The following is a 17,227-nucleotide window of genomic DNA, read 5'->3' as shown; positions in this document are numbered from 1 at the left end:
CTGCTATGTCATTTCTTCTTCCTGTGTTCCTCTCTCCTAACCAGAGGAAAAGGGGAAAAGGAAGGTGATTTCCTTTTATGAGAATATTCATGAAAGGAGAAAGAGGTTCAGTGAGGGAACCAGGCCTTCCCCTTGTTCTGTTTCTTTTGTCCAATTATTTAATGTCCTGCTGTTTCTATAAACAATCAGTAGAGACTTGATGGGGGTCTATTATTTGCAGAACATTAGACCCACCATAGTGAAGTTAAGATGTGAAGAGCCTTATGGTAAAAATGTAGGTATGAAATAACATGTACATAGGAAAAGTTCTCAGCATGGGGTAATAAAGGAGAGCCACAAGGAGTTATGACCTCTAGAAAGTGGGTCCTTTTCTGGTTAGAAATAAAATAAGGCAGAAAAATATAGGGACATATTCACAATCCCTTTTTCATGTCATTTCTCTTTCCTGTGCTCCTTTATGCCAACCAGAAGAAAATGAGGGGGGGGGAGGGGAGGGAAGGCTGTTCACATCTTAAAATAAATTTCAGAGCAATTAGTGTGGAGTTCTTGATCTATGACACCCGTGTTCTTAGATAGGCAAAAAGAAACCACTTCTGATCATTTCACCAGTTTTGTTCTTCTTATTTTTGTCCTGTTTAATCTTCAAATAGCAAAAACACAAAACTTTATGGAAAATCAAATAATTAATGCCCCCAAATTGCCCATATTCCAGGATGAAAAATAAAGAAGTGAAGGAGGGGTACGTGGGGGGCTCAGTTAAGCATCTGACTCTTTCTTGGTTTTGGCTTAGGTTGTGGTCTTGCAATTTGTGAGTTCGAGCCCCACGATGAGCTCTGTGCTGACGGTGCAGAACCTGCTTGGGATTCTCTCCTTCTCCCTCTCTCTCTGAACTTCCCCTACTTGCTCTCTCTGTCTCTCTCGAAATGAATAAATAATTTTTTTTAAAAAAGTGAAGGAAGTACTTACAGCACTTTAGCCAAAATACCTACTGCCATATTGGACTCCCAAAACAGTGAATCTATAGCAAAGCCTGGGCAGCAAAATGCAAAGTGGAATTAGCAATGGTCTTATCGAGCTCAGCTGCTAATCTTCATACTTGAAACCCCAAGATAATATTAAAAAGGGGGGGGCAGGAATGGTCTTGGACTCTCTGAACAGTAGATAAACATAGTGAAGAGCTAAGAAAGTTCCAGTTTAGGAAAAATACCTTCACTGGCCTTGCTATTCTAGCAAATGCCTTGTTACTGTCTTCTGAGTTGATGAGGGAGGACTCACATCATAATGCAGGAGCTAGGGCAGGTGGGGCCCGGGAGAGCACAGTCAGCCATTTTTCCCAGACACCAGCCTGACTAACACGGTCCTGTGGGGCGAGGGGAATTAGTGGTTATAATGGAATACCTGCAGGATTTCCGCATATATAAATGTTAAAACAAAAACAGCCTAAGGGGAAATTATATGCTGCCTCTTCCCTTCTCCTTTTGAGTCAGTATCTAGAGCATGTATGTACAACATTCTTATTCACAATGCATACCACTTTTCTTCTCAGATGGAGAAAATTTTTTAAAAATCGCCATCCTGTCCTAACAGGGCAGGAAAAATGCACCCAGATTTTTAAAAACTTAGACTTGCTCTGTTCACATTTCCAATGTGAGGCAGCGTTACAGCTTCCATCTTCTAGCCTTAATGATGGCAGCAGGATGTGGATGTGGAATCAAATGCCCTTTGCTGATTAGATTGTGTGGTGAAAGTGGAGCATCGGGGAGGCAGAGGACATGAGCTCAATCCTTATAAGGGGGCCACTGGAATTCATTCTGTTGCATTTGGGGGGAAAGGGCCACAATTCGAGGGACTGTCATAGGCTATACAAGAATATTATGACACAGCTTCATGATGAGTGGACTTTACTTCCAAAAAGAGACAGACCTAAACAAATCATTCAAACAGAGATGAAAGTACATGATATAGATGTGGGACAGCAAACACAGCCCACCAAACCCAGTCTTTAGAAAGAAAATAATTCACACTCTCTCGTCCTGAGGATGGGTCATTGGTTGTAGCTCTTCTAAGCAAAGCAGATCCAAGGCATGGTCAGGGATGTGGTTAGTACCCTTCTCATAGTGGTCAACTTTTCTTTTTTTTAAATTCTTGATGTAGACCCCCGCTGGATGAGGCTCTGCAGTGGCGTGATTCCCTGGACAAGATCCTGCAGAACAACTGTAAGTTGGAATTTTCTTTTATGAAAGGTCAGGGGAAGGCCGGTGTCCTTCTCCAATTTTGACACTTCTTCAAATTTTCTTTTTCTAATTTTATTGTATTTATTTTTGAGAGAGAGAATGAGCAGGGGAGGGGGAGAGAGAGGGAGACACAGAATCCAAAGTAGGCTCCAGTCTCCATCCAAGCCTATCAGCACAGAGCCCAATGTGGGGCTCAGACTCACGAACCACAAGATCATGACCCAAGCCTAACCGACTGAGCCACCCAGGTGCCGTCTTCAATTTTTCAAGGTGGCTCAACAAGGGAAGGAGCCCTGAGAGTGTGGTTATCCAGCACATGAGAAGACAAAGGTCTCCCGTACTTAAGAGAACCTGAAAATAAAGTGTCCCGAGGACTCATGGTCTCTCATTGTTTTCCCATCTATCCTGCTTACTTGTATGAGCCAGAGCAAGTGGCTTGACCTGTGTGTTTCTCAATATTTTCATCAGTAAAAGACAGACACTGCCTTTTCCTGCTGAGCCTCATCATGGCTTGATAAGGACTGGGTATAGCAGCTTGAAGGACAGTGGATTAGGGACCATAGATTGGATACTATGTCCTAGTCCAAGCTGCTCTTAACTCCTCCTGGGGCCCGACACGGGCTGTTATCTCCCCTAGCCTTGGTTTGCTCTTCTTGGGCTTGACTTTTATATCTTCATTCAAGACATGACAGAGGTCCCAGAGAGAACCCGTTTCCAAGCTAATACCAATACACCTGAGCGCTGCTTGCCTCTCCCCTAATCCAAATCCTTACTGATTCCCAAGGCCTACGGTATCAAGTTTAAGATTCTCCCACGAAAACAATCTGGCTGCTTTGCAGTCATACTGAAGTCTTCCTCCCTCCACATGGGATTTCTACATGTTATCCCTGTGGTTGGAAAACTTTGCATTCCCATCTCTGTCTGTTGACATTCTTACTCTTCCATGAAAGCAAATCTGAATACTAAATGCCTAGTCTTCCTTGGCCATCCAGAGTGATTTATCCTCCCTCTGAGCTCCCAGAGCACCTGTCTGCACATCTGTTTTGCTGCTCAATACTACCTACCAGGTACTTTTTCTCAGCTGTCTCCCTCCTATGTTAGATTATGAACTCGGTGACATCAAGGACTTAGCCTTTTGATCTGAATAATTTCCCAATAGGAAGTGCACAATTTGGGGAGAATAAATATTTGTGGAATAGCTCATTTTGAGGATATGACTCAATTTAAGGGATCCAACCTGTATTTCTCCACCTTTACCCCAAGAATCGTATATGAAACTGTTAGATACTTTGCAAAAATAAAGATTTAAAAAATAGCTCTCACAGGAGCATCATTAATAATAGGCACAGCGTAGATAACAAAGAACATATGTCGAATTGTGTATGAAAAAATGTTTATGGGGCACCTGGTTAGCTCAGTCGGTTAAGCTTCTGACTCTTGATTTTGGCTCAGGTCATGATCTCACGGTTTATGGATTTGAGCCCTGCATCAGGCTCTGCACTGACAGTGGGGTCCTGCTTGGCAATCTCTCTCTCCTTCTCTCTCTGCTCCTTCCCCACTGGCATAGGCTCTCCCTCTCTCTCAAAATAAATAAATAAACTTAAAAAATGTCTGTCTTGTTTTGGGTAGGGTAAGCTTCTGCTTACCTGATAAAGAATAATCATTATCTTATATTTGGAGGAAGACCACCCAAACCTTGACTTTGTAACTTTCTTCATCTTATCCACTTTGATTCTCATTTTATTTCTTGTGCCAAACAGAATACCAGGCCCTGTCGCATACAAAGTGTTCAGTAAATGTTTGTTGACTTAACGGATGAATGAATTAGTTCATTTTGCTTCTTGGATCCAGAAATCCCACAAGGCCGATTAAGAGAAAAATATTTATGTTTATCAATTGACTTATTTATTGTCTTCCACAATGGGTTTGGGGCCAATCACAGCTTGACAGATGATATATTGCTACATTATGAATGCTAAGTACCCTGGGTACAGGTGTTTATTGCTACTGTCAAGAAACCTGAGAATTAGCAGACCTATTTTCATGTTTGCAAAACCATTTAGAAGTAGGATATAAATTTGTGTGCCTATATCCAATCCTTTTCAGTCCCACTAATCCTTAGGGGCACATGTTCATATATTTCAGGCTTTTAGGGACAGGGAGCTATTGGTATAAGAAAGATAGAGATAGACGTTAAGCCAGAGGCAGTTAATGTTAACATCTTAGCATTTGTTGAGGGTCTGAAGTCTTTTAGCGTGCAAACAGACGGTCATCATGGTGTGAGCTTAAGGGCTGACACACTCACAGTAGTATCTGCCACTTCTCAGTGGGGAGAATATACAGTCCCATCAGTGTGTTTGTGTAAACATATCTATGTAATATTCACATTTCATTTAATCATATATATCTAAAAATTACATATGCATGTAGATGTGTTATACAGTATGTATCTGTGTATACGTGTGTGTATGTATAGTCTTAAGTTCTATGTAATTATCCTCCTAAGTAATTAACATTTTTCTTTAAATGTGTTTTTGTCACTTCTATGTTTTTTTTAATTTGAGAAAAAGAGAGAGAACAGGGGAATGGGTCAGAGAGAGAGAGCAGGAGAGGGGATAAGAGGGAGAGAGAGAGAGAGAGAAAGCAGGGTAGGAGGGCAGAAGGAGAGAAAGAAAGAATCTTGAGCAGGCTCCGCACTTAGTGCACAGACTGTCTCAGAGCTCAAACTCACAACCTTGAGATCGTGACCAGAGCTGGAACCAAGAGTCAGATGCTCAACCAATGAAGCCACCCAGGCGCCCCAGTAATTAACATTTTTAAGACTTGGGAAATTAATTTATCCTAGTGATAGATGGAAAAGCATTTGATAACCATTCAGGTCAAAATTCTTCCTTTGAAAGGATATTTCTCTATATCCAAATTAGCTCAAGTGAAACAGAGAGGTTCTGGTATGAGTATAGAGATCTCACAGAAAGCATGGAGAGCCATGCCCTAAGGGGGGCGGCTGCCATTAGTAAATAAGACCGCTTCTCTCTCGAAGTTGTTTCCTCTGCTCTTACTCTCTGTGTGTCTCTCTTCCTCTTTACTTTTCCATTCCCCTCTCCGCCTGCTTTCCTCTCTGACTCCCCTTCTTGCTCGGTGTGTCTCTCTTGCCATGTTGTCCCTGCTCTCCACTTCTCGCTATCTCGTTCTCCCTAGAGGACTAATGGAACGCCATCAGCCTGAAGAAACATTTGATCTATTCTCCTGAATACCAGCTACTGAGCCTCGTGAATAACTTTAAGTCAAAATTTAGCAACTCAGCTCTCATGAAATGTTCGTATTTGAATCTGCTGAAACTCATGGCCTGTAATCAGAAATACCTAACATTGTCTGTGAACGATGCAAAATAGGTAACTGAGAAAGAAACATTTGAGAAATCTCTGCATTTGAAACTCCATGATCTCTGCTTGCATGTTTGATTGGATAAATTAAACCATTGAACCTCGAGGAGTGGCATCTTCTCTGATTTACCAAGAACATTTGGCATTCTGTTCTGCTAATGCAGGGTATTGCCTCACAATTGATAGATATAGTTCCTGAGTATTCCTTAAACCCACATTTTTCTTGAGTGGAAATGAAATCAATTGGTATCTAACCTCTTAAAAAGAAGACACTTAAGGGGTGCCTGGGTAGCTTAGTCAGTTGAGCATCCAACATCAGCTCAGGTCATGATCTTGTGGTTCGTGAGTTCAAGCCCCATGTTGGGCTCTGTGCTGACAGCTCAGAGACTGGAGCCTGCTTCGGATTCTGTGTCTCCCTCTCCCTCAGTTCCTTCCCTACTTGCACTCTGTTTCTCTCTGTCTCTCAAAAATAAATAAAGACTTTTTCTTTCATAGTTTATTGTCAAGTTGGTTTCCATATAACACCCAGTGCTCATCCCAACAAGTGCCCTCCTCCATGCCCATCACCCACCTCCTTCTCTCCCCCACCCCCTGTAGCCCTCAGTTTGCTGAGAATAAAGATTTTAAAAAATAAAAAAATAAGACAGTTAAGGTGCTATTCAGTCTTTTCCAGCTAATAAGAATTCTCTTGCCTTTCCTCATTTAAGAGATCATGTTTAGTTCTCCAGTATATTTGACTCTGTTTTCACAGTATGTCAATTTCTTACATGTTTTGTGTTCAATTCTGTAGGTGACATCACCTGTAGTCATTAGGCCCATGGGACAAATATCAAGTGTGCTGCTCATTAAACACAGATGTGAACTGCACATGAAAGTTTAAATAAGACAGTAAAATTAGGGGTGCCTGGGTGGCTCAGTTAGTTAAGTGTCTGATTCTTCGTTTCGGCTCAGGTCATGATTTCATGATTCATGTGTTCAAGCCCCACATTGGGCCCCATGCTGACAGTGCAGAGCCTGCTTGGGATTCATTCTCTCTACCCTCTCTCTCTGCCCCTCCCCACCCCCCTCAAAATAAAAAAAATAAAAAAAATAACTTAAAATAAAAAAATAAAAAAGACGGTGACATTAAATCCCTCCACATGACTGTCTTTAAGAGCCAAGGAAGGGCCGCCGGGTGGCTCAGTCAGTTAAGCCCCCTACTTTGGCTCAGGTCATGATCTCACAGCTCGTGAGTTCAAGCCCCGAGTAGGGCTCTGTGCTGACAGCTCAGAGCCTGAAGCCTGCTTCAGATTCTGTGTCCCCTCTCTCTGCCCCACCCCCACTCATGGTCTGTCTCTCTCTCTCAAAAATAAATAATAAACATCAAAAAAATTTTTTTGAGAAAGAGCCAAGGAAGAATGAAACACAATCTAGTAGCAGCAGGAAAGTTTATATGTGAATTCTTTTTTTTTTTTTCCCCAGGAGCTCTAAAAGGTCAGAATATTTCCTGAGACACCCTTGCAATTTAGACTCATCTGTGGGGAATGGAATAGCCCAGATCTAGCCTTCCCTCCATCCCTTTCTCCTCTCTCTCTCTCTCTCTCTCTCTCTGTATCTTTGCCTTTTCCTTCTGCTTCTCTCTCGCTGGTTTCCAATATTCTCCCTTCTTCTTTTCTTAACTCATCTATGTCCCTATCTCACTCAATGACAGCCAAAATTTCCTTCCATGCAACAATAATGATACCAGCAATAGGCTACACGTGTGGTTCACCATGTGAAAGGCACTGCCCAAAGCACTTTGCACGTAGTGGTTTATTTAACGAGTGCAATAATTTCAGTGCCTCAATACAATAACAATCTCTATTTTTCAGAATGGGAAACTGAGGTTAGATAACTTGCTTATGAAATACTACACTACCGTGGTAGGACATTTATTTTTCTCTTAACTTTCTGTTCTTCGGCTCTGTGATGTGGGAGGAAAGGCTTCCCTTAATGGGTCTTATCTGGCTCAGCATCTGTCTATTCAATGCAAGGCACAGATTTAGGCTAGGAGGTGGACGTGCAGGAAGGCGAAGGTACGTGAAACTTACACCTTGAACTCAAAGAATTAGCAGCCCCCTGGAGATGACAGGCGTGTTGGTGAATGGTGACAACAAGAGAACGAATCCTCAAGAGCAAGTAGAGGGACGCGTACCTCCCGGGGGTTGGGGGGGGCGGGCAGCAAGATGGGAGCAGGCTTGTGAAGGATGGTGAACATTCATTTTAAAGTAGGCATGAAAAATAATGATGAAAGTCAGTACTTACTGAGCTCCCATTAGGTTCGACACCATGTAAGAGCTTTACAAGAATTGTTGAATCTTCACAACAACCTTATCAGACGGTTTCCATGATTATATCCCTTTAACTCATGAGGCAGTTGAGGCTCAGAGAGGGTGGGTAACTTGCCTGAGTTACTGAGTAGTAACATTACTGAGTCATAATGTGGTGACACTGGATCCACCCAAGGGGACCTTGACTCCAGAGCCCATGCTCAGAACCGGGAAGCTGTGTAATGGCACCTATCAGCTATCACTCATGACATTTCACTATTTTTCCTCTAGGAGAAGAGATTTATTCTAATCTCTCCTCTAATATTTTTTTTAATGTTTATTTAGTTTTGAGAGACAGAGAGAGAGAGACAGACAGACAGACAGACAGACACAAATTCAAAGCAGGCTCCAAACTCCAGGCTCTGAGCTGTCAGCACAGAGCCCAACACAGGCCTCGAACCCATAAAACCTGAGATCATGACCTGAGCTGAAGTCGGACTCTTAACCGACTGAGCCCCCCAAGCCCCCCTCACCTTTAATATTTTTACTTTATACCCAACTGACCTGGATTCGTCTTATATTCCTTTTATTTTCAAAGCAGTTTTAGAGCTGGCTTCGTTTCACTTTTTGGTAGGCCTGCTCCATTCTTTTGCTTAGATGTCAAAAGTGACACTGTTCCTTACCGGCCAGCTCTGGGAATGTAGTGTGGGTCACAACCCAGACTTTTCCCAAAAGACCAGGGTTCAGGAGGCTTCATCTGCTTCCTAGTCATGGCTGCCTAAAGAGGTAGGTGTGTGGAGAGGTATCCAGAAGCTCTGTGCAGGCTCAGCAGGGAAGGCTGCAGAGGTCCATCAGGGATGTGTGCTGGGGACCCCACAGTGTGGGTGTGAAGCGCGCTGGCAGTGGTGTGGGCCAGAGATGATGTGTGTGTTACTTGCAGACCAGAGACGTTTCTCCTGGAAGCTCTTTGGCTCTGACCCAAGAGGACATCTTCAGGGGTTATGGGAATTGAACAGAGAGCTGAGGAATGGCCCACTAGAAAACCAGAGGCTAAGGAGGGGAAGATTTCTGGAGAGCGATTTGAGGCTCTTACTAAGGGGCCATCCTGAAAATTCTCAAAAGCCAGGTAAGAGAAAGAACAGCTTTAAGAATCTCCCAGACAAATGGAGTGAGTTTAAAGCCATGTTACGAGTCTCCGATCAAAGCCTGTACATTGATAAAAAGACCTGAAATTCGTATTGTAGACTTCAATGTGAGTAATAACGCCAGCGCCCAGGAAATGGACTGACTTCACTGGAAAGTTATTTTCCAAGCCCAGCCCCCTGATGCCTGGTAAATGTTAATATTCTTCTGGACTCCTGGCCTGCGTCCTCAGGTCATAAATAACAATGCTTGGGTGGACTGGGATTTGATCTGTACCTTTTCTAAAGATGTGAAATGGCTGATTCACAGAGACTGATGGGTTGTAGGAACAGGGGCCTGATGTGAATAAATTGGCCACAGACTTATTTCTGTGAAGTTACAGTTTCCTCCCTAGTCTTGTGTGGGGGCTCATGAGACTTCACTCCTGTTTTCATTTCCCAGCAGCTACAAAGTCCTGGGCATTTTCCCATTTCAACAGAGGCTACCTGATACCTTTTGTTTAAGAAACAGTGAAAATTTGAACTCTGACAAAGAGAGAAAGAGAGAGAGATCTAGGTCTTATTTCTTCTTTCAGCATGTATATTGACTCCTGTGGCACGAACTTATAACAAACGGTGCTACAAATATAGTATTAAATATGGAAAGAAAGAGAGGGAAGACACACCCGATTTTATCCAGGCCTGTGTTATCAAATGGTTTTACAGTAAATCTGCCAGCAAGGTTTTAGAGCAAATTGTGTATCATGCCTACCATAGCTCCCAGATCTATCTTAGATGTCGATCAGGAAAAAAGGAAAAAATCTGGGACACCTGGGTGTCTCAGTCAGTTAAGCATCCAACTCTTGGTTTGGGCTCATGTCGTGATCTCCCGGTTCGTGAGTTCGAGCCCCATGTCGGGCTCTGCGCTGACAGTGTGGAGCCTGCTGGGGATTCTCTTTCTCCCTCTCTCTTCTCCCCTCCCCTGCTCACGCTCTCTCATTCTATCTCTCTGTCTCAAAAAAAAAAAAAAAAGTAAAATTAAAAAAAAAAAACCTTAGGTGAACTATAAAAAGAGGGGTTTCAAATGCAAAGTGTTTTCTTTGGATCCAGAAATTGCTGGTCACTCTAATCCAAGTTACTTATCAACTAACCAATTCTGTTTCTTTAGAATTGAATGTGGTTGCAGGGGATGGTAAGGGGCATGCAGACAATCAAAGCGTATTAAAGGAAAATTGGGAAAAAAAGACAACTGTATATCCTGGTTTAATCGTCCCACGTGCTGCGTGCGTGTTGTATGAAATCAGTGCATTCAGCGAGGATGCATAAATGAGAGCTGGGAGTAAGAAGTAGAACTGAGGAATAGTTGAGGGGAACGGGAAAGACAGAAATTAAATAAAAAGACATGAATTCAGTACCTGGATGTGGTTCCCAAGGACTAATGGTGGACAAGTGTTTCCTGATGGAGAGCAAGTTAGAGGAAAATCGGACCCTAAGGTACTGGTGACAATCCTTCCTTCTGTACCTGGAAGGAAAGTGGCATGCCAGCTGAGACACCAAGAGGTGGCCTGTCATTGTGACAGTCTGTAGAATGCTGGAATTCTTCTCTCCTCCCTTCAGAAATCGATTTTCCTTAAATAATAAGTAGACATGGATTCGCTCTACAGATATGCATTTGTTAGACCTTTGGTTTATATATATATATATATATATATAACTGAGGAAACTATTAGAGATACGGAGTGATTTTTCCTATATTCCTCTCTAGTGCCTTCCTAAATCTTTACCTTGCCTTCCACATATCAGCCCCAGTGGAGGTTAAGGAAGAAAAAGAAGCACAGCGATCAGGCCTAAGAACTTCTAAGATACACATATTTGTAATAGATGTATGTATGTGTATATACTACATGGATGGACACATATTTTGAAATAAGCTGGAGTCTATATGAGCAACAGCACACTAAACACACAATAGTTGTAATTATATGAAAGCTAACATGTTTTAAAAGCTGACATATTAGGGGCACCTGGGTGGCTCAGTAGGTTGATCGTCGACTCTTGATTTCAGCTCGGGTCATGATCCCAGGGTCATGAGATCGAGCCTTGCATCGGGCACCGTGCTGAGGGTAGAGGCTGCTTAGGATTCTCTCTCTCTCTCTTTCCTTCTGCCCCTACCCTTGCTTGCTCTCTATCTCTCTCTCTTTCTCTCTAAAATAAATACAATGAAAAAAAAAAACAACCCAACATATGATAGTAACTCCTCAGCACGTGGTAACTTCATTCGGTCCCTTCCCGCCCATCCTCAGGTCTCAAACAGAACATCCGTTTCTCATGGGACCTTCCCTAAACTTAAAGTTAAGACTCTTCTGTTACTCTGTTACTATCTTTCATATGGTTTTCCTTTTTTGTGTAAATGTTTTTTTTGTTTCTTCATTTTCTTCCGACTTCCCCTAGAATCTATACGCTCCATTAGGGCTGGAGTCATGACAAGTTTACTTACCATAGTGACCGATCAGAGCACCGGGAGCCTAACATCTGCTCACAAATCATCTGCAGGGAAAAAAAATGAATGTAATACACACAATAATCAACAGCACTATTACACTGGGAAGTCAAGTTCCAAATGTATCTTTTTCTTTTTGGTGATTGATAAGAATGGTGTTAGTGTTCATAGCATTCCTAGATGCTCTCACCAAACACAGACTGCCTGGATTTGAATCCTGGCTCTGCCCCTTGCTCTCTCTTTTATTTTTAATTTTTTCAAATGTTTATTTATTCTTGAGAGAGAGAGAGAGACAGAGCATGAGTGGGGGAAGGGCAGGGAGAGAGGGAGACACAGAATACAAAGCAGGCTCCAGGCTCAGAACTGTCAGCACGAAGCCCAACGCGGGGCTCGAACTCACAAACCATGAGATCATGACCTGAGCTGAAGACGGACGCTTAACGGACTGAGCCACCCAGGCACCCCTTGATCTGTTTTATGTCATTTGTAAAATATGCATGATCAGCACCTGCCTCATGGTTTATAAGGGGAGTAAATAAGAGAGAGTTAATATTTGTAAGGTTCTTACAAAAGTGACAGAAATATGCAGTAAATAAATCCAGGCTATACAGCAGGGTTTTTTAAAATATATATTTTATTTTACTATAGTGTTAGTAAACAGGCAAGCAGATTTATAATACATTTGTCATCTATTTTAGATAAACTTGCTCAAAATGCATGTAATTATGTAGTATGTGTGTACTCATCCATCCAACCAAACTTTTCCCTCACTAGATGGGCTTGCCGGCTTCAAAAGTTTCCTGAAGTCTGAATTCAGTGAGGAAAACCTGGAGTTCTGGCTGGCCTGTGAGGAATACAGGAAGATCAAGTCCCCTGCCAAGATGGCGGAGAAGGCAAAGAAAATTTATGAAGAATTCATCCAAACAGAGGCTCCGAAAGAGGTAGGCCTTGATGGGGAGGCGGGTGAGTGCTGTCACCGATGTCTGGCCACGCGTCAGGGAGGATGGGACCCTGCTCCGGGCTCATGACAAGTGCTCAGCAAACATTTGTGAGGTGAACGGAGGCAGACATTCCAATTCCAGGGCTTCCTCCTTGTGTGACTTTGGACAGGTTCTCCATCCTCGGTCCCCTTCACTGTAACATTTATCTATGTGTGTGAATCTAGAGTATGTTTAAATGTTTATTTATTTATTTGGTGGGGTGGGGAGGAGCAGAGAGAAAGGGAGAGAGAGAATCTCAAGCAGGCGTCGTGCTGTCAGCGCAGAGCCTGACTCGGGGCTCCATCCCTCAAACTGTGAGATCATGACCTGAGCCTAAATCATGACTTGGACGCTTAACCGACTGAGCCACCCAGGCACCCCTACCTTGAGTATGTTTAAAACTGCAGGTATTAATACTTTAAAAATTCTCCAAGTCTTGTATTTTTCCCTAAAATTGTGTACTCATTTGTTCTGATGAGTAGCAGATTGACCCACATAACACACTTACCCAGTCAAACAGCAATTTAAATTTTCTTTCTCTGAATATTCAGCTCAGCCTTTTCACAGCAGGGACTGAGTGGTAAGGAACACAGTGGTAAGAATTGGAAGTAAGATTTTAAAAAGAGAAATAAATGGCTGCACAGAGTGGAATACGTACGTGATTTGTATATTGCAGATTGTCATGTGACCATACCTAATTAATGCAATAATATTTTCCTGGCTCAGCAAACACATGAGTATGTATCAAAATGATTCATTAGAGGGGGTCTATGCGCATAAAAGTAATAAATCAATAGAGGCTATTAGTTGCTGGATACAGTGTCTGAAAGGGAAGTAAAGTCATCCCTTCTTTTACACATTAAGATTAGGAGAGAGTCTTATACTTTTTTGAAATTGAACCATTCTGTGTAAGATTGCCTACCTAGCTCAGTATATATTCAGTGTAAGAGAGGAAAAAGCATTGCTTTAGTGTGGCAGGAAGAATAAAGGGAGGGGCGCCTGGGTGTCTCAAGTCAGTGAAGCCTCTGACTTCCGCTCAGGTTATGATCTCTCAGTTTGGGAGTTCGAGCCCTTGTTTTGGGCTCCGTGCTAACCAGTCAGAGCCTGGAGCCTGCTGCGGATTCTGTGTCTCCCTCTCTCTGTCCCTCCCCTGTTCACACTCTCTCTCAAAAAATAAATAAACATATAAAAAAAAAAAAAAAAGCACGGGACTCTTGATTTTGGCTCAGGTCATGATCTCACGGTTCGTGGGTTTGAGCCCTGCATCAGCCTGCATGCTGACAGTGTAGAGCCTGCTTGGGATTCTCTCTCTCTCTCTCTCTCTCTCTCTCTGCCCTTTTCCTGATCTCTCTTTCTCTCTCTCACACACACACAAAATAAGTAAATAAACATTTTTTTAATTTAAAAAAAGAGAAAGACTGGGAACAGAGAAGTACACATCACAGCCTCGCCTCCATCCTGTCCCTCTGGAGCATTCGTGAGCATGTAACTTGACTCCGGCCTGGAGTCCTGACACGCAGAGGCAGGTCCTGGACCTCAGCGCTGAGGCTGCTCTGTGTCACTTCCGCCTGCAGAAAGCACTCCAGCCCCTCCCACCATGGAAAGTCTTACCCCAATGTCAACTCCCTTTATCTTGGAGCTTGGAGCACAGCTCACGCTCCCGGTCCCACCCATCGTGGGCGCTCTCCACCCAGGCTTTCGTCCCGGACTCCACATGCAGCCACGGCCATAACCTCTGAGAGGTTTCCTCAGTGCCGAGGACCTCTAGCAGCCCAGGAGAGATCTAGAACATTTTCCAATATTCAGATAGCTTAAGAGTCCTGAAAGCATCGAGATGATGAATGGTGATTCCTCTCAAATCACACTCGGGCATGCCTGTGCAGGGCTGTGCACTGCACAACTCCAGGGGACCATCTACCTGGACCTAATATGAATGGTCCCCCCAGGATGTGTGCAGTGTGATGGCCGTGCGTTCAGGACATAAAGCCACCACGCCTTCCAACGCTGCAGTCTACTGGTTAAAAGCTACACTGCTAGGCTTTGTAATCTTCTCTCTACCACTTATGACCTTGAGCAAATCCCTCACATTTGTTCCTCGGTTGCAAGGCGGAGATGTCGGCGGCCCCCTCAGAGTCATGAGCTGAAATGGGTGCATCGGCACAGAGCCCATAAAACTAGCGTTCCCGGCAAGGAGCCTGTGCAGACAAAGAGCTCAGTAAACATCAGCTGCTATTCTTATCATCAGTCTCTCAAAGCCACTCTTGCCTGGTTTGTTTCGGGAAAGACCGAATTTCCTTGCTCTTCCAGATCCATGAAAAAGATCCGGGTCGGAATTTCTTTCTCCTCTTCCCTCTCTCCATCAGGCGTGAAAGCACATGCAGGCGAAGGAAGGCTGAGGGATTAGACAGGAGGACACCAGGATTCAAATTCTAAATCTCTGATCCATATACACGTCTTAGCTCTGTGCCCTTGAGAAAGCCACTTAAGCTTTATATATATATTCTTAGGGTTCTTGTGAGGATTAAAAGTGGTAAGTGCGTATTAGCTGCTGCTGGAATTCTGACACACTTCCTAGCGTTGTTTGGATCTTACTCTGACTCATGCATTTGTTTGGAGTATCTCTTGCTTTACCCCACTGCCCATAAAACAGAAATGATGTTTCTTCTCACTTTTTATGACCCTCTTCCCCTCATGTCTTTTATTGGTGACCAATTCCTCATCCCTCCCCGCCGCCACCCACCGCCATCCAACTATGCCACCTGGGCTGACTCGTGACCCTGTTCGCTGGCCCGCAGGTGAATATTGACCACTTCACAAAGGACATCACAATGAAGAACCTGGTGGAACCATCGCCAAGCAGCTTCGATGTGGCCCAGAAAAGAATCTACGCCCTGATGGAAAAGGATTCACTGCCTCGCTTTGTGCGCTCTGAGTTTTATCAGGAATTAATCAAGTAGTGATTTAGTTGGTCTGTGAGGATCGTCCAGTGAGTTATTGCCTCCATAATAACCCTGCATTTTCCGGCAATCTACTTAGCTTCCCGTAGCGGCTTCGTTCAAAGATACCCAAACAGGGAAAAATCCCAGGAATTTTTGTGAGTGTTTGCTCACTCTTTTTGTGCTCCGTATTTTGGATGTTTATCTAGTGTCTGAATGCCTGCCTCTCCCATTTTCTTCTTCCTGCCCCATTGAGTATATTGTCATCAAAGCGAATCATAATCACAGAAAAATTCTGCTTATGGCAAAGAAACGTAAGATAACTATATGATACCTAGAATGTGGGCCCATTTGGTTTAGGTAATGGATCTCCATCTACCCAGACTGGTCTGAAAAAGAAGGTGGATGAAGAAAGATCAATATCAAGTGAGATCCATCAGTCCCATTTGTTGTGTTCATTCTGATGCAGGCAGAATTACCTCTCCTTCTCTGACCTTAGGTGGTAAAAGGTGATAAGAATTTTATGAGGCAGCCATTATTTGATTTTTAAGCAAATACATTATTTAAAATATCAGTCTTCCGTTTAGAGTATCTTCATGCTGGCTGGAGATCATTAACCAAAGATAGAACCATAAATATGTGTACACAAAATCAATCTGAACATAATCCATACTGATTCTTTCCTTATACCTAACTCATTCCCCCCACTAAGTTACCAAACTCTATTTTAAGTCAACGACCTGACAATGGAGTATTTAATAAATGTATGTATGCATCTAGTATGTAGGCCCAATGTTTCAATTTTCAAATTATTTTCAGTCCCTGTGAGTAGAAAATTCCAAAATTTGGAACTCCACTCATGTAAATTAAAACAGATGCTGTCCAGTGCAATTTCTCTTAACTCAGTTCTGGAGAGCTGTACACTAAAATGGGAAAATTTTGTCGAGCCTACAGTGGTTAATTACCCTATGATGCCATCTGCCTGTGTAGGGAATGGCGATTATCTTCAAAATACCAAATTATCTTTAGGAAAAATAATTTGATGGCACGTGGAGGCTTTCTGAGGTGGCGTCCCAAAGGACCCCATATTCTGCAAAATAATTTGATTTTTTAGCAACTCCGTCTTCCCTCCCTGTTTTGCTACCCATGTTAGTGGATTGTACTTATCTTCAAAGCACACATTTATATCCTACCATGGCTTGCGCACAGATGATTGACAGGCCATGGTATTTCTTAGTAGTTTTAGACTTTTAATTCCGTCTTTCATTATTATAAGTCTCGCTAGATTATTTTTCTTATCTTTAATAGATTTGACTAAGTAATGACTTACCTAATTTAGTGATGAGGAGAATCAAGCTAACCTATGTATGAGGCTGACCGAAAGGATGATGTTGAGTTAATTTTAAAAGAACTTGTTAAGGATGAATAAAAATCCTGAAATGTTTCAGGAGAAGATTACATTGTTTAATCTTGTATTTCCTCCTTTTATTTCCCTCCCTCCTCTACACACTCCTCGTTTTCCACATTTGTAGCCCATGTATTCACGTACTTCCTGAGAATATTGAAGGTGAAGCTTGTTACCATTTCCTTCAGGCAAACACTGGCTATTTTTGTTGGCTTTTCTCTATTTTTGCTATTTCAAAGGATACCACGCTCTTTTGAATACTAGCTATTTCACATTCTGAAAGTGGGTTGGAGTGAGTAGGTCCGCTGTTGCCAGTGTGGTAAGAATCCATCCATAGGTGTAAATATTGCTTGCTTCAGAGAAATTGGTCATAAGCAGTC

The 17,227-nt window shown here is 42.8% G+C and overlaps 1 protein-coding gene across 1 annotated transcript in view; it reads left to right on the top strand.

Annotated features, from left to right (window-relative positions):
- The window catches only part of RGS5 (regulator of G protein signaling 5), a 49,388-nt gene extending 32,478 nt beyond the window's left edge, over window positions 1–16,910 (top strand). The window contains exons 3-5 of the mRNA XM_039245982.1: window positions 2,155–2,216; window positions 12,301–12,467; window positions 15,302–16,910. Coding sequence (XP_039101913.1) covers window positions 2,155–2,216; window positions 12,301–12,467; window positions 15,302–15,463 — 391 coding nt within the window. The 3' untranslated portion in view covers window positions 15,464–16,910. The remainder of the gene's footprint in view (window positions 1–2,154; window positions 2,217–12,300; window positions 12,468–15,301) is intronic.
- Window positions 16,911–17,227: the final 317 nt, after the last annotated feature.

Source organism: Hyaena hyaena, unplaced genomic scaffold (assembly GCF_003009895.1).
Source record: "Hyaena hyaena isolate Hyena2069 unplaced genomic scaffold, ASM300989v1 scaffold_275, whole genome shotgun sequence".
NCBI lineage: Eukaryota > Metazoa > Chordata > Mammalia > Carnivora > Hyaenidae > Hyaena > Hyaena hyaena.
Note: the sequence above shows the minus strand (reverse complement) of the source record. Positions and strands in the feature narration are given on the sequence as shown.